Raw genomic sequence first — 27893 nt, 5'->3', positions numbered from 1 at the left:
AAAGGCCTAGTCTGGGGCCCGAACGGCTCCCCCATTCCCTGTATAGTTCCCTTACCCCTATAGGCCCTGGTCTAAAGTAGTGCCCTCAGTCCTATAGACCCTGGTCTAAAGTAGTGCCCTTAGCCCTATAGACCCTGGTCTAAAGTAGTGCCCTTAGCCCTATAGACCCTGGTCTGAACACACCCCCTGCCATAATGTTTGACTGTTTGGACTGAAACACAGAGCACTGTTATGATGTAGGTGATTGTACAGGAAGTCATCTTGCCTTTGTCTGTGAAAATAATGTTTTTTTCCTATGATCTTTTCCTGTACTGTTGGTTTGCAAGTAAACATCTGTAAAATACCTTCTGTGGAATGTGTGTTGAGTTTCATGTTCTACGATGTCACGAGTTCAGGCCAGGGTTTACTAAATTCTGTCCTGCCTCAACGGGTGTGTGTTGAGTTTCATGTTCTACGATGTCATGAGTTCAGGCCAGGGTTTACTAAATTCTGTCCTGCCCCAACGGGTGTGTGTTGAGTTTCATGTTCCACGATGTCACGAGTTCAGGCCAGGGTTTACTAAATTCTGTCCTGCCCCAACGGGTGTGTGTTGAGTTTCATGTTCTACGATGTCACGAGTTCAGGCCAGGGTTTACTAAATTCTGTCCTGCCCCAACGGGTGTGTGTTGAGTTTCATGTTGCACGATGTCACGAGTTCAGGCCAGGGTTTACTAAATTCTGTCCTGCCCCAACGGGTGTGTGTTGAGTTTCATGTTCTACGATGTCATGAGTTCAGGCCAGGGTTTACTAAATTCTGTCCTGCCCCAACGGGTGTGTGTTGAGTTTCATGTTCTACGATGTCACGAGTTCAGGCCAGGGTTTACTAAATTCTGTCCTGCCCCAACGGGTGTGTGTTGAGTTTCATGTTCTACGATGTCATGAGTTCAGGCCAGGGTTTACTAAATTCTGTCCTGCCCCAACGGGTGTGTGTTGAGTTTCATGTTCTACGATGTCACGAGTTCAGGCCAGGGTTTACTAAATTCTGTCCTGCCCCAACGGGTGTGTGTTGAGTTTCATGTTCTACGATGTCACGAGTTCAGGCCAGGGTTTACTAAATTCTGTCCTGCCCCAACGGGTGTGTGTTGAGTTTCATGTTCTACGATGTCACGAGTTCAGGCCAGGGTTTACTAAATTCTGTCCTGCCCCAACGGGTGTGTGTTGAGTTTCATGTTCTACGATGTCACGAGTTCAGGCCAGGGTTTACTAAATTCTGTCCTGCCCCAACGGGTGTGTGTTGAGTTTCATGTTCTACGAAATCACGAGTTCAGGCCAGGGTTTACTAAATTCTGTCCTGCCCCAACGGGTGTGTGTGTTTTTTCTTTTTTTACACTTCACAGCTGATTGAAATAACCAACTCCTCATCAAGCTTTGATGATTTGAATCTGCTGTGTAGTGTTAGGGCAACAACAGTCAATATGCACCCAGGTAGGGCAACAACAGTCAATATGCACCCAGGTAGGGCAACAACAGTCAATATGCACCCAGGTAGGGCAACAACAGTCAATATGCACCCAGGTAGGGCAACAACAGTCAATATGCACCCAGGTAGGGCAACAACAGTCAATATGCACCCAGGTAGGGCAACAACAGTCAATATGCACCCAGGTAGGGCAACAACAGTCAATATGCACCCAGGTAGGGCAACAACAGTCAATATGCACCCAGGTAGGGCAACAGTCAATATGCACCCAGGTAGGGCAACAACAGTCAATATGCACCCAGGTAGGGCAACAACAGTCAATATGCACCCAGGTAGGGCAACAACAGTCAATATGCACCCAGGTAGGGCAACAACAGTCAATATGCACCCAGGTAGGGCAACAACAGTCAATATGCACCCAGGTAGGGCAACAACAGTCAATATGCACCCAGGTGGGGCCCCAGGACCGAGTTGGGGAGACCCTGGTTTAGAGGACACTGTATACTTAACGGTCCCTCCTTCCGGTTACTAGTCTAACCCTCTAACCACTAGGCTACCTGCCGCCCCTCTAACCCTAGGCTACCTGCCGCCCCTCTAACCACTAGGCTACCTGCCGCCCCTCTAACCACTAGGCTACCTGCTCTAACCACTAAGCTACCTGCCACCCCTCTAACCACTAGGCTACCTGCCGCCCCTCTAACCACTAGGCTACCTGCCGCCCCTCTAACCACTAGGCTACCTGCCGCCCCTCTAACCACTAGGCTACCTGCCGCCCCTCTAACCACTAGGCTACCTGCTCTAACCACTAAGCTACCTGCCGCCCCTCTAACCACTAGGCTACCTGCCGCCCCTCTAACCCTAGGCTACCTGCCGCCCCTCTAACCACTAGGCTACCTGCCGCCCCTCTAACCACTAGGCTACCTGCTCTAACCACTAAGCTACCTGCCACCCCTCTAACCACTAGGCTACCTGCCGCCCCTCTAACCACTAGGCTACCTGCCGCCCCTCTAACCACTAGGCTACCTGCCGCCCCTCTAACCACTAGGCTACCTGCTCTAACCACTAAGCTACCTGCCACCCCTCTAACCACTAGGCTACCTGCTCTAACCACTAGGCTACCTGCCGCCCCTCTAACCACTAGGCTACCTGCCGCCCCTCTAACCACTAGGCTACCTGCTCTAACCACTAGGCTACCTGCCACCCCTCTAACCACTAGGCTACCTGCCACCCCTCTAACCACTAGGCTACCTGCCGCCCCTCTAACCACTAGGCTACCTGCCGCCCCTCTAACCACTAGGCTACCTGCCGCCCCCCTTCACACCTGATTGATATGCACCCAGGTGGGGCCCCAGGACCGAGTTAAACCAGGAAACCCATGCTGGCAGTGGTACATGTGGTCCAGTGGCAGTGGCCTGGACCTCTTCACCACCCCAAGCCACATGTTTAGATTGCTTCTCTACATATTTAGTCAGTCTCAATCTTATAACCTTCAAATGGTTGGGTTTAATTGATCAAACAGTAGCCATGAGTGTTTAATAGGTGTATCTGATTGGACGTCATTCCACTGGTGTCTGAGCTGTTACTGAGGGACTAACAGAACCAAACTCCTAAATGAATGTAGAATTCATACGTGCTCTTCCATCCCGTATAAAGCACTTGTTTCAGCTTGGATGTTGGACACAAACAATACCAGTTAGACTGAGTTTTATTGAAACATGTCATGGTGATGACACTCAACTGGCACCCTATTCCCTATAGAAGGCTCTGGTCCAAAGTAGTGCACTACGCAGCGAATAGGGTGCCATTTGAGAGTGTCTGAACACTTCCTGGAGGCGGGCTCATGCAGCAGGGGCGTGACCAATCAGCTTCACCTCAACGGGGTAGTGGTCGCTGACAGCCAATGCCTGAGAGAGGGAGAGAGAGTAGAGCTGTACCAGTAAGACACTGTTACTCTACCTAGCTCAACACCAACCATTTAAAATGGGCTACTAAAATCATCCTGATTAGAAGGTGAATACAAGTAGCTGTCTCCTATTGACTGAGGTGAATGTTCAGTCTCCTATTGACTGAGGTGAATGTCTCTTATTGACTGAGGTGAATGTTCAGTCTCCTATTGACTGAGGTGAATGTTCAGTCTCCTATTGACTGAGGTGAATGTTCAGTCTCTTATTGACTGAGGTGAATGTTCAGTCTCCTATTGACTGAGGTGAATGTTCAGTCTCCTATTGACTGAGGTGAATGTTCAGTCTCCTATTGACTGAGGTGAATGTTCAGTCTCCTATTGACTGAGGTGAATGTTCAGTCTCTTATTGACTGAGGTGAATGTTCAGTCTCTTATTGACTGAGGTGAATGTTCAGTCTCTTATTGACTGAGGTGAATGTTCAGTCTCCTATTGACTGAGGTGAATGTTCAGTCTCTTATTGACTGAGGTGAATGTCTCCTATTGACTGAGGTGAATGTTAAGTCTCTTATTGACTGAGGTGAATGTTCAGTCTCCTATTGACTGAGGTGAATGTTCAGTCTCTTATTGACTGAGGTGAATGTTCAGTCTCTTATTGACTGAGGTGAAGGTTCAGTCTCCTATTGACTGAGGTGAATGTTCAGTCTCTTATTGACTGAGGTGAATGTCTCTTATTGACTGAGGTGAATGTTCAGTCTCTTATTGACTGAGGTGAATGTTGAGTCTCCTATTGACTGAGGTGAATGTTGAGTCTCTTATTGACTGAGGTGAATGTTCAGTCTCTTATTGACTGAGGTGAATGTTCAGTCTCTTATTGACTGAGGTGAATGTTCAGTCTCCTATTGACTGAGGTGAATGTTCAGTCTCTTATTGACTGAGGTGAATGTTCAGTCTCCTATTGACTGAGGTGAATGTTCAGTCTCTAATTGACTGAGGTGAATGTTCACCTCAACGGGGTAGTGGTGAATGTTCAGTCTCATATTGACTGAGGTGAATGTTGAGTCTCTTATTGACTGAGGTGAATGTTCAGTCTCCTATTGACTGAGGTGAATGTTCAGTCTCTTATTGACTGAGGTGAATGTTCAGTCTCTAATTGACTGAGGTGAATGTTCACCTCAACGGGGTAGTGGTGAATGTTCAGTCTCCTATTGACTGAGGTGAATGTTCAGTCTCTTATTGACTGAGGTGAAGGATCAGTCTCCTATTGACTGAGGTGAATGTTCAGTCTCTTATTGACTGAGTCAATTTTGCTTGTTTTTGCTGAGAGTTTTATATTGTGTAGAAATGCACAGACTAGAGATAAGAGTTTATTTACTGTTGAGGGGAAGCCTGACTTGAGTCAGGTGAAATATGCAGAAATGGCTCCTCCATTTCCTGGTTGCTAAAATTCTAATAGTTCCGCTAATTTCATTGTATGTGACAAAACTAGCAAGTGTAAAGAATCCTTGTACCATATGAACGGCTAAGAAATAAATCTTCAACAACCCAAAATATCCCACTTTAAGGTTAAAGGTAGACTCAGTGAGATGACGTTGCAATGAGCATCACCACATATTTTGAAATGAGCCCTTGCTGACACTTTGCTCTGACACAGTCCCAAAATGTACCTGCACAGGTGCGCTTCACGCTGCTACAACGTGGTAGCTATGGGACCTGAGCAGAGGAGAAGTTTAGGGCAGGTAGCCTATTGGTTAGAGCAGTGGTCACCAACCGGTCGATCGCCATCCACTGGTCGATCTTCAAGGCATTCCTAGTCGATCACCAAACATTTCTGTAGGAAAGCCAATGTTAAAGGCTTGTTTGACTTTTGTTGTTGTATTTGTGTTGCCCTGTTGGTGCACTTGATTCAGAAGCCCTGTTGATGGTTGGTGCACTTGATTCAGAAGCCCTGTTGGTGGTAGGTGCACTTGATTCAGAAGCACTGTTGATGGTTGGTGCACTTGATTCAGAAGCCCTGTTGATGGTTGGTGCACTTGATTCAGAAGCCCTGTTGGTGGTAGGTGCACTTGATTCAGAAGCACTGTTGATGGTTGGTGCACTTGATTCAGAAGCCCTGTTGATGGTTGGTGCACTTGATTCAGAAGCCCTGTTGGTGGTAGGTGCACTTGATTCAGAAGCACTGTTGATGGTTGGTGCACTTGATTCAGAAGCCCTGTTGATGGTTGAGGCACTTGATTCAGAAGCCCTGTTGGTGGTAGGTGCACTTGATTCAGAAGCCCTGTTGATGGTTGGTGCACTTGATTCAGAAGCCCTGTTGGTGGTAGGTGCACTTGATTCAGAAGCACTGTTGATGGTTGGTGCACTTGATTCAGAAGCCCTGTTGATGGTTGGTGCACTTGATTCAGAAGTCCTGTTGATGGTTGGTGCACTTGATTCAGAAGCACTGTTGATGGTTGGTGCACTTGATTCAGAAGCACTGTTGATGGTTGGTGCACTTGATTCAGAAGCACTGTTGATGGTTGGTGCACTTGATTCAGAAGCCCTGTTGGTGGTTGGTGCACTTGATTCAGAAGCCCTGTTGGTGCACTTGATTCAGAAGCAATGTTGGCGGTTGGTGCACTTGATTCAGAAGCCCTGTTGGCGGTTGGTGCACTTGATTCAGAATCCCTGTTGGTGCACTTTATTCAGAAGCCCTGTTGATGGTTGGTGCACTTGATTCAGAAGCCCTGTTGGCGGTTGGTGCACTTGATTCAGAAGCCCTGTTGGCGGTTGGTGCACTTGATTCAGAAGCCCTGTTGGCGGTTGGTGCACTTGATTCAGAAGCCCTGTTGGCGGTTGGTGCACTTGATTCAGAAGCCCTGTTGGCGGTTGGTGCACTTGATTCAGAAGCCCTGTTGGTGCACTTGATTCAGAAACCCTGTTGGCGGTTGGTACACTAGATTCAGAAGCCCTGTTGGCGGTTGGTGCACTTGATTCAGAAGCCCTGTTGGTGCACTTGATTCAGAAGCCCTGTTGGCGGTTGGTGCACTTGATTCAGAAGCCCTGTAGGTGCACTTGATTCAGAAGCCCTGTAGGTGCACTTGATTCAGAAGCCCTGTTGGTGAACTTGATTCAGAAGCCCTGTTGGTGGTAGGTGCACTTGATTCAGAATCCTTGTTGACGGTGGGTGCATTTGATTCCCATTTTGAACCGAATCATTTGTCTGAAAAGACAAACTCCGCCTACCCGGCAGACCGGGAGATCTGTGGCTTAATCGAGTTCTCATACTGCGCTGGCCAATCGGATGTCTCAAATCAACGTTCCTACAGCTTCATCGACCAGTAGTTGGTGACCACTGGGTTAGAGCGTTGGTCCAGTAACCCAAATGTTGCCGGTTCCAATACCCGAGCCGACAAGGTGAACAATCTGTCCATGTGGCCTCGAGCATGGCACTTAACCCTGATTCACTCTATGTCTGACCCTGTAAAACAACACCTATCATACTACTATGTCTGACCCTGTAAAACAACACCTATCATACTACTACGACCCTGTAAAACAACACCTATCATACTACTATGACTGACCCTGTAAAACAACACCTATCATACTACTATGACTGGCCCTGTAAAACAACACCTATCATACTACTACGACCCTGTAAAACAACACCTATCTTACTACTATGACTGGCCCTGTAAAACAACACCTATCATACTACTATGACTGACCCTGTAAAACAACACCTATCATACTACTATGACTGACCCTGTAAAACAACACCTATCATACTACTATGACTGGCTCTGTACAACAACACCTATCATACTACTATGTCTGACCCTGTAAAACAACACCTATCATACTACTATGTCTGACCCTGTAAAACAACATCTATCATACTACTATGACTGACCCTGTAAAACAACACCTATCATACTACAATGACTGACCCTGTAAAACAACACCTATCATACTACTATGACTGATCCTGTAAAACAACACCTATCATACTACTATGACTGACCCTGTAAAACAACACCTATCATACTACTATGACTGACCCTGTAAAACAACACCTATCATACTACTATGTCTGACCCTGTAAAACAACACCTATCATACTACTATGGCTGACCCTGTAAAACAACACCTATCATACTACTATGACTGACCCTGTAAAACAACACCTATCATACTACTATGACTGACCCTGTAAAACAACACCTATCATACTACTATGACTGACCCTGTACAACAACACCTATCATACTACTATGACTGACCCTGTAAAACAACACCTATCATACTACTGACCCTGTAGAACAACACCTATCATACTACTATGTCTGACCCTGTAAAACAACATCTATCATACTACTATGACTGACCCTGTAAAACAACACCTATCATACTACTATGACTGACCCTGTAAAACAACACCTATCATACTACTATGACTGACCCTGTAAAACAACACCTATCATACTACTATGACTGACCCTGTAAAACAACACCTATCATACTAGTATGACTGACCCTGTAAAACAACACCTATCATACTACTATGTCTGACCCTGTAAAACAACACCTATCATACTACTATGACTGACCCTGTAAAACAACACCTATCATACTACTATGACTGACCCTGTACAACAACACCTATCATACTACTATGACTGACCCTGTACAACAACACCTATCATACTACTATGTCTGACCCTGTAAAACAACACATTACACTGCACCTATCATACTACTATGGCTGACCCTGTAAAACAACACCTATCATACTACTATGACTGGCCCTGTAAAACAACACATTTCACTGCACCTATCATACTACTATGGCTGACCCTGTAAAACAACACCTATCATACTACTATGACAGACCCTGTAAAACAACACATTTCACTGCACCTATCATACTACTATGACAGACCCTGTAAAACAACACATTTCACTGCACCTATCATACTACTATGACTGGCCCTGTAAAACAACACATTTCACTGCACCTATCATACTACTATGACTGACCCTGTAAAACAACACCTATCATACTACTATGACTGACCCTGTAAAACAACACCTATCATACTACTATGACTGATCCTGTAAAACAACACCTATCATACTACTATGACAGACCCTGTAAAACAACACATTTCACTGCACCTATCATACTACTATGACAGACCCTGTACAACAACACATTTCACTGCACCTATCATACTACTATGACAGACCCTGTAAAACAACACCTATCATACTACTATGACAGACCCTGTACAACAACACATTTCACTGCACCTATCATACTACTATGACAGACCCTGTAAAACAACACATTTCACTGCACCTATCATACTACTATGACAGACCCTGTACAACAACACATTTCACTGCACCTATTATACTACTATGACAGACCCTGTAAAACAACACCTATCATACTACTATGACAGACCCTGTACAACAACACATTTCACTGCACCTATCATACTACTATGACTGACCCTGTAAAACAACACATTTCACTGCACCTATCATACTACTATGACTGACCCTGTAAAACAACACATTTCACTGCACCTATCATTCTACTATGACTGACCCTGTAAAACAACACATTTCACTGCACCTATCATACTACTATGACTGACCCTGTAAAACAACACATTTCACTGCACCTATCATACTACTATGACAGACCCTGTAAAACAACACATTTCACTGCACCTATCATACTACTATGACTGACCCTGTAAAACAACACATTTCACTGCACCTATCATACTACTATGTCTGACCCTGTAAAACAACACATTACACTGCACCTATCATACTACTATGGCTGACCCTGTACAACAACACATTTCACTGCACCTATCATACTACTATGACTGACCCTGTAAAACAACACATTTCACTGCACCTATCATACTACTATGACTGACCCTGTAAAACAACACATTTCACTGCACCTATCATACTACTATGACTGACCCTGTAAAACAACACATTTCACTGCACCTATCATACTACTATGACAGACCCTGTAAAACAACACATTTCACTGCGCCTATCATACTACTATGACTGACCCTGTAAAACAACACATTTCACTGCACCTATCATACTACTATGACAGACCCTGTAAAACAACACATTACACTGCACCTATCATACTACTATGACAGACCCTGTAAAACAACACATTACACTGCACCTATCATACTACTATGACAGACCCTGTAAAACAACACCTATCATACTACTATGACAGACCCTGTAAAACAACACATTTCACTGCACCTATCATACTACTACGACCCTGTAAAACAACACCTATCATACTACTATGACTGGCCCTGTAGAACAACACATTTCACTGCACCTATCATACTACTACGACCCTGTAAAACAACACCTATCATACTACTATGACTGACCCTGTAAAACAACACCTATCATACTACTATGACAGACCCTGTACAACAACACATTTCACTGCACCTATCCGGTGTATGAGACAATAAAACCTAAACATTGGAAGCCTCGCGCTTCAATGCTGTCCGTTGTGTAGATTGACCCGATATTGTGTTGACCTCGTGCCACATCACATGACTGAGTCCACCTTTAAGGGTTAAGAGTTGTTACCATGCTGTGACTGAGCTTCAGGTGAGTCATGTAGTTGAACACCTCAGCCGACCCAGGGACCACTCCTCTCATCATCTCAGTGGTGGCCACCACCCTTCACAACCAGACCAACAGTTAGTCTGTGAGTGAGTGTGTGTGTGTGTGTGTGTGTGTGTGTGTGTGTGTGTGTGTGTGTGTGTGTGTGTGTGTGTGTGTGTGTGTGTGTGTGTGTGTGTGTGTGTGTGTGTGTGTGTGTGTGTGTGTGTGTGTGTGTGTGTGTGTGTGTGTGTGTGTGTGTGTGTGTGTGTGTGTGTGAGTGAGTGTGTATGCTAGGTCTGACCTGTCGTGGGGGCAGTTGTGTGTGTTTAATTGTGTGTGTAAATGTGTGTGTGTGTGGTTGCATGTGTATAGGTGTATAGGTGTCTCTGACCTGTCGTAGGGACAGTCAGTGTTAGAGACCGTGGTGTCAGCGTGGTCAGGTATCAGCCAGTGTGTGTGTGTGTGTGTGTTTATAGGTGTATAGGTGTCTCTGACCTGTCGTAGGGACAGTCGGTGTTAGAGACCGTGGTGTCAGCGTGGTCAGGTATCAGCCAGTGGTATCTGTCGTCTGTGAAGAGACGTATCCGCTGCCAGTCTGATCCACTGACGTAGCGACAGCCTGCGTTGAAGTCCCCCAGCAGCACTATGTCCTGCCAATCAATCAATCAATCAATCAATCAGTCAATCAATCAATCAATTCATCAATCAATCAATCAATCAAGTTATCAATCAATCAATTCATCAATTCATCAATCAATCAATTCATCAATCAATCAATCAATTCATCAATCAATTCATCAATCGATCAATCAATTCATCAGTCAATCACTCAATTCATCAATCGATCAAACCTTTGTGTGCAAGTCAAGTTTACGCCTGCCCATACCATAACCCCACCGCCACCATGGGGCACTCTGTTCACAACGTTGACATCAGCAAACCGCTCGCCCACACAGCACCATACACACTGTCTGCCATCTGCCCTGTACTGTTGAATCTGGTGAACCCTTCTCCAGCGTGCCAGTGGCCATTGAAGGTAAGCATTTGCTCACTGAAGTTGGTTACAACGCCGAACTGCAGTAAGGTCATGACCCTGGTGAGGACGACAAGAATGCAGATGAGCTTCCCTGAGACGGTTTCTGACAGTTTGTGCAGAAATTCTTGGGTTGTGAAAACCCACAGTTTCATCAGCTGTCTGGGTGGCTGCTCTCAGACCATCCTGCAGGTGAAGAAGCCGGATGTGGAGGTCCTTGGCTGGTGTGGTCACACTGTATTTTTTTAAGGCCGGTTGGACGTACTCCTCCAACATCTAAACTGACGTTGGGGCTTATGGTAGAGAAATTCCAATTGAATTATCTGGCAACATTTCTGGTGGACATTACTGCAGCCAGCATGCCAATTGCACGGTCCCTCAAAACTTGAGACATCTGTGGAATTGTGTGACAAAACTGCACATTTTAGAGTGGCCTTTTATTGTTCCCAGCACAAGGTGCACCTTGTGTAATGATCATGCTGTTTAATCAGTTTCTTGATATGCCACACCTGTCAGGTGGATGGATGATCTTGACAAAAGAGAAATGCTCACTGACAGGGATGTAAACAAATTTGTGCATTTGAGAGAAATAAGCTTTTTGTTGTGAATGGAACATTTCAGGGGATCTTTTATTTCAGCTCATAAACCAACACTTTACATGTTGCGTTCATATTTTCGGTTCAGTCTGATTTCCTTAAATGAACTCTAACTCATTAAAATCGTTGAAATTGTTCCATTTTGCGTTTATATTTTTGTTCAGTGTACAGTATATATACAGGGTTAGTTCCAATACCATATTTACAATGTGCAGGGATACTGGAGTGATAGAGTTAGATACTGTATGCAGAGGGGTGAGGTGACATCAGGATGATAAACAGGAGCAGCAGCAGTGATTGTACGATACAGTTCCATGACAGACTGACCAGGTGGATCCGGTTTAAAGCTATGATCCCTTATTGATGTCACTTAGTTAAATCCACGTCTATCAGTGTCGATAAAGAGGTGGAGATCAGATGATGAAGACGAAGATGAAGGAGAGAAGACAGGGTAGCCCTTTCCTGCAGTCAAAGACCAACATCTCCCTCTTTGGCCTCATGGGTAGTAATAATAATATTAATATCATTAAATACAGTCATATTATTTTCTTATTATTATTATTTTATTATCATGAATATAAAAGGGTAATATTGGGATTGAATCTCAACATGGAATACATTTAAACTCTATAACTCAATAGTATGAAGGTGTTCTTAATGTTTTGTACACTCAGTGTAAATGATGGTTATATGTCCGCGTGTGTGTGGAGTCAGTATACACGTGTCAGTGTGTGTGTGTGTGTGTGTGTCAGTTGGTGTGTGCGTGTGTTAGTGTGTGTGTGTCAGTTAGTGTGTGTGTGTGTGTCAGTTGGTGTGTGCGTGTGTTAGTGTGTGTGTGTCAGTGTGTGTGTATCAGTGTGTGTGTATATCAGTGTGTGTGTGTGTATCAGTGTGTGTGTGTGTGTGTGTGGAGTCAGTATACATGTGTCAGTGTGTGCGTGTATCAGTGTGTGCGTGTCAGTGTGTGTGTTTTTTTGTCTGTGCGTGTGTGTGTGTGTCCGTGTGTGTGTGTGTCAGTGTGTGTGTGTGTGTGTGTCAGTGTGTGTGTGTCAGTGTGTGTGTGTCCGTGTGTGTGTGTGTCAGTGTGTGTGTGTCCGTGTGTGTGTGTGTGTGTGTCAGTGTGTGTGTGTCAGTGTGTGTGTGTCCGTGTGTGTGTGTGTCAGTGTGTGTGTGTGTGTGTGTGTGTGTGTCAGTGTGTGTGTGTGTCAGTGTGTGTGTGTGTCAGTGTGTGTGTGTGTCAGTGTGTGTGTGTGTCAGTGTGTGTGTGTGTCAGTGTGTGTGTGTAGAGTCCATAGAGAGAAAATAAAATCAAAGCCAGAACTACTACAGAGAAGGAGTGTGTGTGTGCCTGTGTCTGTGTGTGTGTGTGTGTGTGTGTGTGTGTGTGTGTGTGTGTGTGTTGTATAGTCACATTGGTGTTCCAGCGAGCTCTGACGTCAGCGGCCACATCGTACAGAACATCAACCTCCTTCACTGCCGAGTCTGGAGACGTGTGTTGAGGAATCAAAACAAAGTTCCCCACAGCTAGGAGGGAGGGAGGGAGGGAGAGAGAGAGAGAGAGAGGGAGAGAGGGAGAGAGAGAGAGAGAGAGAGAGAGAGAGAGAGAGAGAGAGAGAGAGAGAGAGAGAGAGAGAGAGAAACACAGAAAGAGGGGAATGGAGAGTTAAAGATTTAATATCTTCATTAATCAGTTCCAAAATGTTTTGCAGCAGTCAAGTTTTTCAAAATATTCAGCCTGGTCTCATAGACGAGATGTATATCATAGATGATATAGATAGACTAGATATTCAGCCTGGTCTCATAGGCGAGATGTATATCATAGATGATATAGATAGACGAGATGGAACTGTAACGCTGGGAGTCGGGAAGCAGGTTCAGGGAGTGTATTGAATAAATGAACATAGAACAAAACAAGAAACACGGGTACAGACATGAACACTGGACCAGAAACAATAACGCCTGGAGAAGGAACCAAAGGGAGGTGATGGAGACAGGCAGTTGAAGTGGGAAGTTTACATACACTAGGTTGGAGTCATTAACACTAGTTTTCAACTACTCCACAAATGTCTTAACAAACTATAGTTTTGGCAAGTCGGTTAGGACATCTACTTTGTGCATGACACAAAGTAATTTTTCCAACAATTGTTTACAGACAGATTATTTCACTTATAATTCACTGTATCACAATTCCAGTGGGTCAGAGGTTTACATACACTAAGTTGACTGTGCCTTTAAACAGAAAATTATGTCATGGCTTTAGAAGCTTCTGATAGGCTAATTGACATAATTTGAGTCAATTGGAGGTGTACCTGTGGATGTATTTCAAGGCCTACCTTCAAACTCAGTGCCTTTTTGCCTGACATCATGGGAAAATCAAAAGAAATCAGCCAAGACCTCAGAAGAAAATTGTAGACCTCCCCAAGTTTGGTTCATCCTTGGGAGCAATTTCCAAACACCTGAAGGTACTAAGTTCATCTGTACAAACAAAAGTACGCAAGTATAAACACCATGGGACCGCAGCCGTCATACCGCTCAGGAAGGAGACATGTTCTGTCTCCTAGAGATGAACGTACTTTCGTGCGAAAAGTGCAAATCAATCCCAGAACCAATGCAAAGGACCTTGTGAAGATGCTGGAGGAAACAGGTACAAAAGTATCTATATCCACAGTAAAATGAGTCCTATATCGACATAACCACAGTTGACAGTGCATGTCAGAGCAAAAACCAAGCCATGAGGTTGAAGGAATTGTCCGTAGAGCTCTGAGACAGGATTGTGTCGAGGCACAAAGGGTACCAAAACATGTCTGCATCATTCAAGGTCACCATAGTGGCCTCCATCATTCAATTGGAAGAAGTTTGGATCCACCAAAACACTTCCTAGAGCTGGCCACCCGGCCAAGCCGAGCATTCGGGGGAGAAGAACCTTGGTCAGCGAGGTGACCAAAAACCTGATGGTCACTCTGACAGCACTCCACCAATCAGGCCTTTATGTTAGAGTAGCCAGATGAAAGCCACTCCTCAGTAAAAAAAGCACATGACAGCCAACTTGGAGTTTTGCCAAAAGGCACCTAAGAAAAACCTCATGTAAATAGTCCGGGCCATTTGATGAATTGTCCAGCGGTCTAATGGCTTCTGGACCTAGCCTTGGCTTTTGGACCTAGCCTTGGCTTCTGGACCTAGCCTTGGCTTCTGGACCTAGCCTTGGCTTCTGGACCTAGCCTTGGCTTTTGGACCTAGCCTTGGCTTTTGGACCTAGCCTTGGCTTCTGGACCTAGCCTTGGCTTTTGGACCTAGCCTTGGCTTTTGGACCTAGCCTTGGCTTTTGGACCTAGCCTTGGCTTTTGGACCTAGCCTTGGCTTTTGGACCTAGCCTTGGCTTTTGGACCTAGCCTTGGCTTTTGGACCTAGCCTTGGCTTTTGGACCTAGCCTTGGCTTCTGGACCTAGCCTTGGCTTCTGGACCTAGCCTTGGCTTCTGGACCTAGCCTTGGCTTTTGGACCTAGCCTTGGCTTCTGGACCTAGCCTTGGCTTCTGGACCTAGCCTTGGCTTCTGGACCTAGCCTTGGCTTCTGGACCTAGCCTTGGCTTCTGGACCTAGCCTTGGCTTTGGACCTAGCCTTGGCTTTGGACCTAGCCTTGGCTTCTGGACCTAGCCTTGGCTTCTGGACCTAGCCTTGGCTTCTGGACCTAGCCTTGGCTTTGGACCTAGCCTTGGCTTTGGACCTAGCCTTGGCTTTTGGACCTAGCCTTGGCTTTTGGACCTAGCCTTGGCTTTTGGACCTAGCCTTGGCTTTTGGACCTAGCCTTGGCTTTTGGACCTAGCCTTGGCTTTTGGACCTAGCCTTGGCTTTTGGACCTAGCCTTGGCTTTGGACCTAGCCTTGGCTTCTGGACCTAGCCTTGGCTTCTGGACCTAGCCTTGGCTTCTGGACCTAGCCTTGGCTTCTGGACCTAGCCTTGGCTTTGGACCTAGTCTTGGCTTCTGGACCTAGCCTTGGCTTCTGGACCTAGCCTTGGCTTCTGGACCTAGCCTTGGCTTCTGGACCTAGCCTTGGCTTCTGGACCTAGCCTTGGCTTCTGGACCTAGCCTTGGCTTCTGGACCTAGCCTTGGCTTCTGGACCTAGCCTTGGCTTTTGGACCTAGCCTTGGCTTCTGGACCTAGCCTTGGCTTCTGGACCTAGCCTTGGCTTCTGGACCTAGCCTTGGCTTCTGGACCTAGCCTTGGCTTCTGGACCTAGCCTTGGCTTCCTGGACCTAGCCTTGGCTTCTGGACCTAGCCTTGGCTTTTGACCTAGCCTTGGCTTCTGGACCTAGCCTTGGCTTCTGGACCGGAGCCTTGGCTTTTGGACCTAGCCTTGGCTTTTGGACCTAGCCTTGCTTCTGGACCTAGCCTTGGCTTTTGACCTAGCCTTGGCTTTTGGACCTAGCCTTGGCTTTTGGACCTAGCCTTGGCTTTTGGACCTAGCCTTGGCTTTTGGACCTAGCCTTGGCTTCTGGACCTAGCCTTGGCTTTGGACCTAGCCTTGGCTTTTGGACCTAGCCTTGGCTTCTGGACCTAGCCTTGGCTTCTGGACCTAGCCTTGGCTTTGGACCTAGCCTTGGCTTCTGGACCTAGCCTTGGCTTTTGGACCTAGCCTTGGCTTCTGGCCTAGCCTGGCTTTTGGACCTAGCCTTGGCTTTTGGACCTAGCCTTGGCTTCTGGACCTAGCCTTGCTTTTGGACCTAGCCTTGGCTTTTGGACCTAGCCTTGGCTTCTGGACCTAGCCTTGGCTTTTGGACCTAGCCTTGGCTTTTGGGACCTAGCCTTGGCTTCTGGACCTAGCCTTGGCTTTTGGACCTAGCCTTGGCTTTTGGACCTAGCCTTGGCTTCTGGACCTAGCCTTGGCGTTTGGACTAGCTGGCTTTGGACCTAGCCTTGGCTTTTGGACGCTAGCCTTGGCTTCTGGACCTAGCCTTGGCTTTTGGACCTAGCCTTGGCTTTTGGACCTAGCCTTGGATTTGGACCTAGCCTTGGCTTTTGGACCTAGCCTTGGCTTTTGGACCTAGCCTTGGCTTCTGGACCTATCCTTGGCTTTTGGACTAGCCTTGGCTTCTGGACCTAGCCTTGGCTTTTGGACCTAGCCTTGGCTTTGGACCTAGCCTTGGCTTCTGGACCTAGCCTTGGCTTTTGGACCTAGCCTTGGCTTTTGGACCTAGCCTTGGCTTCTGGACCTAGCCTTGGCTTTGGACCTAGCCTTGGCTTTTGGACTAGCCTTGGCTTTGGACCTAGCCTTGGCTTTTGGACCTAGCCTTGGCTTTGGACCTAGCCTTGGCTTCTGGACCTAGCCTTGGCTTTGGACCTAGCCTTGGCTTTTGGACCTAGCCTTGGCTTCTGGACCTAGCCTTGGCTTTTGGACCTAGCCTTGGCTTTTGGACCTAGCCTTGGCTTCTGGACCTAGCCTTGGCTTTTGGACCTAGCCTTGGCTTTCTGGACCTAGCCTTGGCTTCTGGACCTAGCCTTGGCTTTTGGACCTAGCCTTGGCTTTTGGACCTAGCCTTGGCTTTTGGACCTAGCCTTGGCTTTTGGACCTAGCCTTGGCTTTGGACTCGCCTTCGGCCTTTGGACCTAGCCTTGGCTTCTGGACCTAGCCTTGGCTTCTGGACCTAGCCTTGGCTTTGGACCTAGCCTTGGCTTTGACCTAGCCTTGGCTTTTGGACCTAGCCTTGGCTTCTGGACCTAGCCTTGGCTTCTGGACCTAGCCTTGGCTTTTGGGACCTAGCCTTGGCTTCTGGACCTAGCCTTGGCTTTGGACCTAGCCTTGGCTTTTGGACCTAGCCTTGGCTTTTGGACCTAGCCTTGGCTTTGGACCTAGCCTTGGCTTTGGACCTAGGCCTTGGCTTCTGGACCTAGCCTTGGCTTTTGGACCTAGCCTTGGCTTCTGGACCTAGCCTTGGCTTCTGGACCTAGCCTTGGCTTTTGGACCTAGCCTTGGCTTTTGGACCTAGCCTTGGCTTTTGGACCTAGCCTTGGCTTTTGGACCTAGCCTTGGCTTTTGGACCTAGCCTTGGCTTTTGGACCTAGCCTTGGCTTTTGGACCTAGCCTTGGCTTTTGGACCTAGCCTTGGGCTTCTGGACCTAGCCTTGGCTTCTGGACCTAGCCTTGGCTTCTGGGACCTAGCCTTGGCTTCTGGACCTAGCCTTGGCTTTTGGACCTAGCCTTGGCTTCTGGACCTAGCCTTGGCTTCTGGACCTAGCCTTGGCTTTGGACCTAGCCTTGGCTTCTGGACCTAGCCTTGGCTTCTGGACCTAGCCTTGGCTTTTGGACCTAGCTTGGCTTTTGGACCTAGCCTTGGCTTTTGGACCTAAGCCTTGGCTTTTGGACCTAGCCTTGGCTTTTGGACCTAGCCTTGGCTTCTGGACCTAGCCTTGGGCTTCTGGACCTAGCCTTGGCTTCTGGACCTAGCCTTGGCTTCTGGACCTAGCCTTGGCTTCTGGACCTAGCCTTGGCTTTTGGACCTAGCCTTGGCTTTTGGACCTAGCCTTGGCTTCTGGATCTAGCCTTGGCTTCTGGACCTAGCCTTGGCTTTTGGGACCTAGCCTTGGCTTTTGGGACCTAGCCTTGGCTTTGGACCTAGCCTTGGCTTTTGGACCTAGCCTTGGCTTTTGGACCTAGCCTTGGCTTTTGGACCTAGCCTTGGCTTTTGGACCTAGCCTTGGCTTTTGGACCTAGCCTTGGCTTTTGGACCTAGCCTTGGCTTCTGGACCTAGCCTTGGCTTCTGGACCTAGCCTTGGCTTCTGGACCTAGCCTTGGCTTCTGGACCTAGCCCTTTGGAACTAGTCTTGGCTTCTGGACCTAGCCTTGGCTTCTGGACCTAGCCTTGGCTTCTGGACCTAGCCTTGGCTTCTGGACCTAGCCTTGGCTTCTGGACCTAGCCTTGGCTTCTGGACCTAGCCTTGGCTTCTGGACCTAGCCTTGGCTTCTGGACCTAGCCTTGGCTTCTGGACCTAGCCCTTGGCTTTGGAACCTAGCCTTGGCTTCTGGACCTAGCCTTGGCTTCTGGACCTAGCCTTGGCTTCTGGACCTAGCCTTGGCTTCTGGACCTAGCCTTGGCTTCTGGACCTAGCCTTGGCTTTGACCTAGCCTTGGCTTCTGGACCTAGCCTTGGCTTTTTGGACCTAGCCTGGCTTCTGGACCTAGCCTTGGCTTCTGGACCTAGCCTTGGCTTTTGGACCTAGCCTTGGCTTTTGGACCTAGCCTTGGCTTCTGGACCTAGCCTTGGCTTTTGGACCTAGCCTTGGCTTTTGGACCTAGCCTTGGCTTTGGACCTAGCCTTGGCTTTTGGACCTAGCCTTGGCTTTTGGACCTAGCCTTGGCTTCTGGACCTAGCCTTGGCTTTTGGACCTAGCCTTGGCTTTTGGACCTAGCCTTGGCTTCTGGACCTAGCCTTGGCTTCTGGACCTAGCCTTGGCTTTTGGACCTAGCCTTGGCTTCTGGACCTAGCCTTGGCTTTTGGACCTAGCCTTGGCTTCTGGACCTAGCCTTGGCTTTGGACCTAGCCTTGGCTTTTGACCTAGCCTTGGCTTCTGGACCTAGCCTTGGCTTTTGGACCTAGCCTTGGCTTTTGGACCTAGCCTTGGCTCTGGACCTAGCCTTGGCTTTGGACCTAGCCTTGGCTTTTGGACCTAGCCTTGGCTTCTGGACCTAGCCTTGGCTTTTGGACCTAGCCTTGGCTTTTGGACCTAGCCTTGGCTTCTGGACCTAGCCTTGGCTTTTGGACCTAGCCTTGGCTTTTGGACCTAGCCTTGGCTTCTGGACCTAGCCTTGGCTTTTGGACCTAGCCTTGGCTTCTGGACCTAGCCTTGGCTTCTGGACCTAGCCTTGGCTTTTGGACCTAGCCTTGGCTTCTGGACCTAGCCTTGGCTTTTGGACCTAGCCTTGGCTTCTGGACCTAGCCTTGGCTTTTGGACCTAGCCTTGGCTTTTGGACCTAGCCTTGGCTTCTGGACCTAGCCTTGGCTTTTGGACCTAGCCTTGGCTTTGGACCTAGCCTTGGCTTCTTGGACCTAGCCTTGGCTTTTGGACCTAGCCTTGGCTTCTGGACCTAGCCTTGGCTTTTGGACCTAGCCTTGGCTTTTGGACCTAGCCTTGGCTTTTGGACCTAGCCTTGGCTTTTGGACCTAGCCTTGGCTTTTGGACCTAGCCTTGGCTTCTGGACCTAGCCTTGGCTTTTGGACCTAGCCTTGGCTTTTGGACCTAGCCTTGGCTTTTGGACCTAGCCTTGGCTTCTGGACCTAGCCTTGGCTTTTGGACCTAGCCTTGGCTTTTGGACCTAGCCTTGGCTTCTGGACCTAGCCTTGGCTTTTGGACCTAGCCTTGGCTTCTGGACCTAGCCTTGGCTTCTGGACCTAGCCTTGGCTTTGGACCTAGCCTTGGCTTTGGACCTAGCCTTGGCTTTTGGACCTAGCCTTGGCTTTTGGACCTAGCCTTGGCTTTTGGACCTAGCCTTGGCTTCTGGACCTAGCCTTGGCTTTTGGACCTAGCCTTGGCTTCTGGACCTAGCCTTGGGCTTCTGGACCTAGCCTTGGCTTCTGGACCTAGCCTTGGCTTTTGGACCTAGCCTGGCTTTTGGACCTAGCCTTGGCTTTTGGACCTAGCCTTGGCTTTTGGACCTAGCCTTGGCTTTGGACCTAGCCTTGGCTTTGGACCTAGCCTTGGCTTTTGGACCTAGCCTTGGCTTTTGGACCTAGCCTTGGCTTCTGGACCTAGCCTTGGCTTCTGGACCTAGCCTTGGCTTCTGGACCTAGCCTGGCTTCTGGGACCTAGCCTTGGTTTTGGGAACCTAGCCTTGGCTTCTGGAACCTAGCCTTGGCTATCTTGGAGACCTAGCCTTGGCTTTGGACCTGTAGCCTTGGCTTTCTGGACCTAGCCTTGGCTTTGGACCTAGCCTTGGCTTTTGACCTAGCCTTGGCTTTTGGACCTAGCCTTGGCTTTTGGACTAGCCTTGGCTTTTGGACCTAGCCTTGGCTTTTGGACCTAGCCTTGGCTTTTGGACCTAGCCTTGGCTTTTGGACCTAGCCTGGCTTTGGACCTAGCCTTGGCTTTTGGACCTAGCCTTGGCTTTTGGACCTAGCCTTGGCTTTTGGACCTAGCCTTGGCTTTTGGACCTAGCCTTGGCTTCTGGACCTAGCCTTGGCTTCTGGACCTAGCCTTGGCTTTTGGACCTAGCCCTTGGCTTCTGGACCTAGCCTTGGCTTCTGGACCTAGCCTTGGCTTTGGACCTAGCCTTGGCTTCTGGACCTAGCCTGGCTTTTGGACCTAGCCTTGGCTTCTGGACCTAGCCTTGGCTTCTGGACCTAGCCTTGGCTTTTGGACCTAGCCTTGGCTTCTGGACCTAGCCTTGGCTTTTGGACCTAGCCTTGGCTTTTGGACCTAGCCTTGGCTTTTGGACCTAGCCTTGGCTTTTGGACCTAGCCTTGGCTTTTGGACCTAGCCTTGGCTTCTGGACCTAGCCTTGGCTTCTGGACCTAGCCTTGGCTTTTGGACCTAGCCTTGGCTTTTGGACCTAGCCTTGGCTTTTGGACCTAGCCTTGGCTTTTGGACCTAGCCTTGGCTTTTGGACCTAGCCTTGGCTTTTGGACCTAGCCTTGGCTTTTGGACCTAGCCTTGGCTTTTGGACCTAGCCTTGGCTTTTGGACCTAGCATTGGCGCTCCGGTACTGTTTGCCGTGCGGTAGCAGAGAAAACAGTCTATGACTTGGGTGACTGGAGTCTTTGACGATTTTTTTGAGCCTTCCTCTGACACCGCCTGGTATAGAGGTCCTGGATGGCAGGAAGCTTGGCCCCAGTGATGTACTGGCCCGTGCGCACTACCCTCTGTAGCGCCTTACGATCGGATGCCGAACAGTTGCCATACCAGGCGGTGATGCAACCGGTCAGGATGCTCTCGATGGTGCAACTTTATGATGCAAAATGCTTCATGACACTTTGCTTCTTGAAAGTCTAATATCTTGAAAACTTGCCTGCTGACACGCAACACATCCTGGGACTGACTGTATCAACAGGACTAATGGACTGACTGTATCAACAGGACTAATGGACTGACTGTATCAACAGGACTAATGGACTGACTGTATCAACAGGACTAATGGACTGACTGTATCAACAGGACTAATGGACTGACTGTATCAACAGGACTAATGGACTGACTGTATCAACAGGACTAATGGACTAATGGACTGACTGTATCAACAGGACTAATGGACTGACTGTATCAACAGGACTAATGGACTGACTGTATCAACAGGACTAATGGACTAATGGACTGACTGTATCAACAGGACTAATGGACTGACTGTATCAACAGGACTAATGGACTGACTGCATCAACAGGACTAATGGACTGACTGTATCAACAGGACTAATGGACTGACTGCATCAACAGGACTAATGGACTGACTGTATCAACAGGACTAATGGACTGATGGACTGACTGTATCAACAGGACTAATGGACTGACTGTATCAACAGGACTAATGGACTGACTGTATCAACAGGACTAATGGACTGACTGCATCAACAGGACTAATGGACTGACTGTATCAACAGGACTAATGGACTGACTGTATCAACAGGACTAATGGACTGACTGCATCAACAGGACTAATGGACTGACTGTATCAACAGGACTAATGGACTGATGGACTGACTGTATCAACAGGACTAATGGACTGACTGTATCAACATGACTAATGGACTGACTGTATCAACAGGACTAATGGACTAATGGACTGACTGCATCAACAGGGACTAATGGACTGACTGTATCAACAGGACTAATGGACTGACTGTATCAACAGGACTAATGGACTGACTGTATCAACAGGACTAATGGACTGACTGTATCAACAGGACTAATGGACTGACTGTATCAACAGGACTAATGGACTAATGGACTGACTGTATCAACAGGACTAATGGACTAATGGACTGACTGTATCAACAGGACTAATGGACTGACTGTATCAACAGGACTAATGAACTAATGGACTGACTGTATCAACAGGACTAATGGACTGACTGTATCAACAGGACTATGGACTGACTGTATCAACAGGAACTATGGACTGCTGTATCAACAGGACTAATGGACTGACTGTATCAACAGGACTAATGGACTGACGGTATCAACAACAGGACTAATGGGACTGACTGTATCAACAGGACTAATGGACTGACTGTATCAACAGGACTAATGACTGACTGTATCAACAGGACTAATGGACTGACTGTATCAACAGGACTAATGAACTAATGGACTGACTGTATCAACAGGACTAATGGACTGACTGTATCAACAGGACTAATGGACTGACTGTATCAACAGGACTAATGGACTGACTGTATCACAGGACTAATGGACTGACTGTATCAACAGGACTAATGGACTGACTGTATCAACAGGACTAATGGACTGACTGTATCAACAGGACTAATGGACTGACTGTATCAAACAGGACTAATGGACTGACTGTATCAACAGGACTAATGGACTGACTGCATCAACAGGACTAATGGACTGACTGTATCAACAGGACTAATGGACTGACTGCATCAACAGGACTAATGGACTGACTGTATCAACAGGACTAATGGACTGACTGTATCAACAGGACTAATGGACTGACTGTATCAACAGGACTAATGGAACTAATGGACTGACTGTATCAACAGGACTAATGGACTGACTGTATCAACAGGACTAATGGACTGACTGTATCAACAGGACTAATGGACTGACTGTATCAACAGGACTAATGGACTGACTGTATCAACAGGACTAATGGACTGACTGTATCAACAGGACTAATGGACTGACTTATCAACAGGACTAATGGACTGACTGTATCAACAGGACTAATGGACTGACTGTATCAACAGGACTAATGGACTGACTGTATCAACAGGACTAATGGACTAATGGACTGACTGTATCAACAGGACTAATGGACTGACTGTATCAACAGGACTAATGGACTGACTGTATCAACAGGACTAATGGACTGACTGTATCAACAGGACTAATGGACTAATGGACTGACTGTATCAACAGGACTAATGGACTGACTGTATCAACAGGACTAATGGACTGACTGTATCAACAGGACTAATGGACTGACTGTATCAACAGGACTAATGGACTGACTGTATCAACAGGACTAATGAAAAAAAATACACATGTTTTTTGAGTTAATTATTTTAATATGTAAGGAACCTCATATTTTTCCTCCTCTCTCTCTCTCTCTCCCTCTCATTCCCCTCTCCCTCCCCACTCTCTCCCCCATACCATCTCCCTCCCTCCCCCTCCCACCTCTCCCACCTCTCCCATCAACCCCCCCCCCCCCCCTCCCCTTCTACCTGTGTAGTTCGAGGAGAACATGACAATGAAGGGTTCTCTGATGAAGGTATCTGTACCGCAGGGCTCACAGCCGTCATCGTAGGTGTAGTTCTTAGCCACAGAGACCGTCTCCTCTCTATCATATAACAGGACAAACACACGCTTTAGGAGATGGTTTCAGTGTTTAGTACAGCACAGAACGACACAGTACAGAGCAGAACAGAGCAGAACAGAGCAGAACAGAACCTGTACAGATAGAGGTATCTCTCTGTATATTACCTGTATAGGTAGAGGTATCTCTCTGTATATTACCTGGACAGGTAGAGGTATCTCTCTGTATATTACCTGTACAGGTAGAGGTATCTCTCTGTATATTACCTGTATAGGTAGAGGTATCTCTCTGTATATTACCTGGACAGGTAGAGGTATCTCTCTGTATATTACCTGTATAGGTAGAGGTATCTCTCTGTGTATTACCTGTATAGGTAGAGGTATCTCTCTGTATATTACCTGTATAGGTAGAGGTATCTCTCTGTGTATTACCTGTACAGATAGAGGTTTCTCTGTGTATATTACCTGTACAGGTAGAGGTATCTCTGTGTATATTACCTGTACAGGTAGAGGTATCTCTCTGTATATTACCTGTACAGATAGGGGTATCTCTCTGTATAGTACCTGTATAGGTAGAGGTATCTCTCTGTGTATTACCTGTACAGGTAGAGGTATCTCTCTGTATATTACCTGTACAGGTAGAGGTATCTCTCTGTATATTACCTGTATAGGTAGAGGTATCTCTCTGTATATTACCTGTACAGGTAGAGGTATCTCTCTGTGTATTACCTGTACAGGTAGAGGTATCTCTCTGTGTAGGTACTGCGGCCCAGTTCCTCACTGACAATGTGACGGTACCTATAGGGAGACAAGCCTCTGACAACAAACAAAACACACATTATACTATCATTATGTAGTTACTAAACAACACACATTATACTATCATTATGTCGTTACTAAACAACACACATTATACTATCATTATGTAGTTACTAAACAACACACATTATACTATCATTATGTAGTTATTAAACAACACACATTATACTATCATTATGTAGTTACTAAACAACACACATTATACTATCATTATGTAGTTACTAAACAACACACATTATACTATCATTATGTAGTTATTAAACAACACACATTATACTATCATTATGTAGTTACTAAACAACACACATTATACTATCATTATGTAGTTACTAAACAACACACATTATACTATCATTATGTAGTTACTAAACAACACACATTACAATATCATTATGTCGTTACTAAACAACACACATTATACTATCATTATGTAGTTACTAAACAACACACATTATACTATCATTATGTAGTTACTAAACAACACACATTACAATATCATTATGTCGTTATTAAACAACACACATTATACTATCCTTATGTAGTTACTAAACAACACACATTACAATATCATTATGTCGTTATTAAACAACACACATTATACTATCATTATGTAGTTACTAAACAACACACATTATACTATCATTATGTAGTTACTAAACAACACACATTATACTATCATTATGTAGTTATTAAACAACACACATTATACTATCATTATGTAGTTACTAAACAACACACATTATACTATCATTATGTAGTTACTAAACAACACACATTATACTATCATTATGTAGTTACTAAACAACACACATTACAATATCATTATGTCGTTACTAAACAACACACATTATACTATCATTATGTAGTTACTAAACAACACACATTATACTATCATTATGTAGTTACTAAACAACACACATTACAATATCATTATGTCGTTATTAAACAACACACATTATACTATCCTTATGTAGTTACTAAACAACACACATTACAATATCATTATGTCGTTATTAAACAACACACATTACAAAGTCTTTATATCGGAGGGGCTGTCATTGGTTAGTGGATGTAATATTGTTTCAGGGCTGTGATTGGTCTTACTTGTTGACGTGCTGCATCAGTTTGTTGGTTGCTGATAGGTCAGTGTCTCTTACTTCCTGGATCAGCACGATATCATAACGGTGCACTATCTAATACATTTAAAAAATCATAATATAAATGAATAACAACTAAGGACACAGCCTGGTCTGGGACTAAGAAATACTTTCAGATGGAGAATCTACAATCACTTTTAGTCCCAAGATGTAATGAGATAAAATGTTACATTATGATGTCATGAGATAAAAGGTTACATTGTGATGTCATGAGATAAAGCGTTACATTATGATGTCATGAGATAAAAGGTTACATTGTGATGTCATGAGATAAAGCGTTACATTGTGATGTTATGAGATAAAATGTTACATTGTGATGTAATGAGATAAAAGGTTACATTGTGATGTTATGAGATAAAGTGTTATATTGTGATGTAATGAGATAAAGCATTACATTATGATGTCATGAGATAAAGCGTTACATTGTGATGTTATGAGATAAAGTGTTATATTGTGATGTAATGAGATAAAGCATTACATTATGATGTCATGAGATAAAGCGTTACATTATGATGTTATGAGATAAAGTGTTACATTGTGATGTAATGAGATAAAGCTCTACCTGAGTGATGATGTCCATGAGGGTTGAGTTGGAGGACTTCTTGTCTCCGAATGTCTTGATGTTGAAGGCTCCTAGCAGCAGACAGCCTCCCAGCTGCACCAGGGCCAATAGGAACAGCACTAACAGACAGGCTACACGCATTCTAGGGGTCAGGGGTTAGAGGTCAGATATTACAGGCCACACACACGTCCTGGAGGTCAGGGATTAGAGGTCAGATATTACAGGCCACACACATTCTGGAGGTCAGGGATTAGAGGTTAGATATGGGGTTATATCCTGCCTGTTTGGCCCTGTCCTGGGGTATCGTCGGACGGGGCCACAGTGTCTCCTGACCCCTCTTGTCTCAGCCTCCAGTATTTATGCTGCAGTAGTTTATGTGTCGGGGGGCTAGGGGCAGTCTGTTATATCTGGAGTACTTTTCCTGTCTTATCCGGTGTCCTGTGTGAATTTAAGTACGCTCTCTCTAATTCTTTCTTTCTCTCTTTCTTTCTCTCTCTCGGAGGACCTGAGCCCTAGGACCATGCCTCAGGCCTACCTGACATGACTCCTTGCTGTCCCCAGTCCACCAGGCCGTGCTGCTGCTCCAGTTTCAACTGTTCTGCCTTATTATTATTGTACCATGCTGGTCATTTATGAACATTTGAACATCTTGGCCATTTTCTGTTATAATCTCCACCCAATACAGCTAGAAGAGGACTGGCCACTCCACATAGCCTGGTTCCTCTCTAGGTTTCTTCCTAGGTTTTGGCCTTTCTAGGGAGTTTTTCCTAGCCACCGTGCTTCTACACCTGCATTGCTTGCTGTTTGGGTTTTTTGGCTGGGTTTCTGTACAGCACTTTGAGATATCAGCCGATGTACGAAGGGCTATATAAATACATTTGATATGAACTAATGGGGATCCATAATAAACCCCATGAAGAGTAGCTGCTGCCTTGGCAGGAACTAATGGGGATCCATAATAAACCCCATGAAGAGTAGCTGCTGCCAAGGCAGGGAATAATGCTGATACCTAATAAACACAAATTTGGGACATAACCATAGTGTAAACAAACCATGAAGAAGAGCAACTTACCTGCTTGTGTTGGTTGGTTCAATGTAGTGTGGGTCCACTGTGGGTCTGAAGGGAGAGGAAGCCTGCTATTATGGAGAGAGGACAGAGCCCTCTGTGTGTCCGTTCTAACAGTCTACTGTAGTACCTTTGACACAGAAGCCCCTATC

The 27893-nt window shown here is 46.3% G+C and overlaps 2 protein-coding genes across 3 annotated transcripts in view; one reads left to right on the top strand and one right to left on the bottom strand.

Moving 5' to 3' along the window:
- The window catches only part of LOC109887018 (enoyl-CoA delta isomerase 1, mitochondrial), a 16737-nt gene extending 15550 nt beyond the window's left edge, over window positions 1-1187 (top strand). Inside the window, exon 7 of the mRNA XM_031820341.1 lies at window positions 1-1187. This exon is cut by the window's left edge and continues 157 nt beyond it. Coding sequence (XP_031676201.1) covers window positions 1-10 — 10 coding nt within the window. The 3' untranslated portion in view covers window positions 11-1187.
- A 1959-nt stretch (window positions 1188-3146) lies between these two features.
- On the bottom strand, window positions 3147-27893 carry LOC109887017 (deoxyribonuclease-1-like). 2 transcript variants are annotated; one of them, XM_031820334.1, is made up of 9 exons: window positions 27748-27893; window positions 26676-26817; window positions 26061-26149; window positions 24867-24953; window positions 24047-24162; window positions 13064-13176; window positions 10519-10673; window positions 10006-10099; window positions 3147-3363 (listed from the first exon to the last, which is right to left on the bottom strand). In XM_031820334.1, exons 2-9 carry the CDS (start codon window positions 26814-26816, stop codon window positions 3298-3300), a joined length of 861 nt encoding a protein of 286 aa, XP_031676194.1. In that variant the 5' UTR covers window position 26817; window positions 27748-27893; the 3' UTR covers window positions 3147-3297. The 2 variants fall into 2 exon arrangements, with proteins under 2 accessions (XP_031676194.1, XP_031676195.1); XM_031820335.1 differs by lacking the exon at window positions 10006-10099 and having other exon boundaries at window positions 27748-27889.

The sequence above is a fragment of the Oncorhynchus kisutch genome, unplaced genomic scaffold, assembly GCF_002021735.2.
Source record: "Oncorhynchus kisutch isolate 150728-3 unplaced genomic scaffold, Okis_V2 scaffold3257, whole genome shotgun sequence".
Lineage (NCBI taxonomy): Eukaryota > Metazoa > Chordata > Actinopteri > Salmoniformes > Salmonidae > Oncorhynchus > Oncorhynchus kisutch.
The sequence above is the reverse complement of the archived record's forward strand: the minus strand, read 5'-3'. Positions and strand labels throughout refer to the sequence as shown.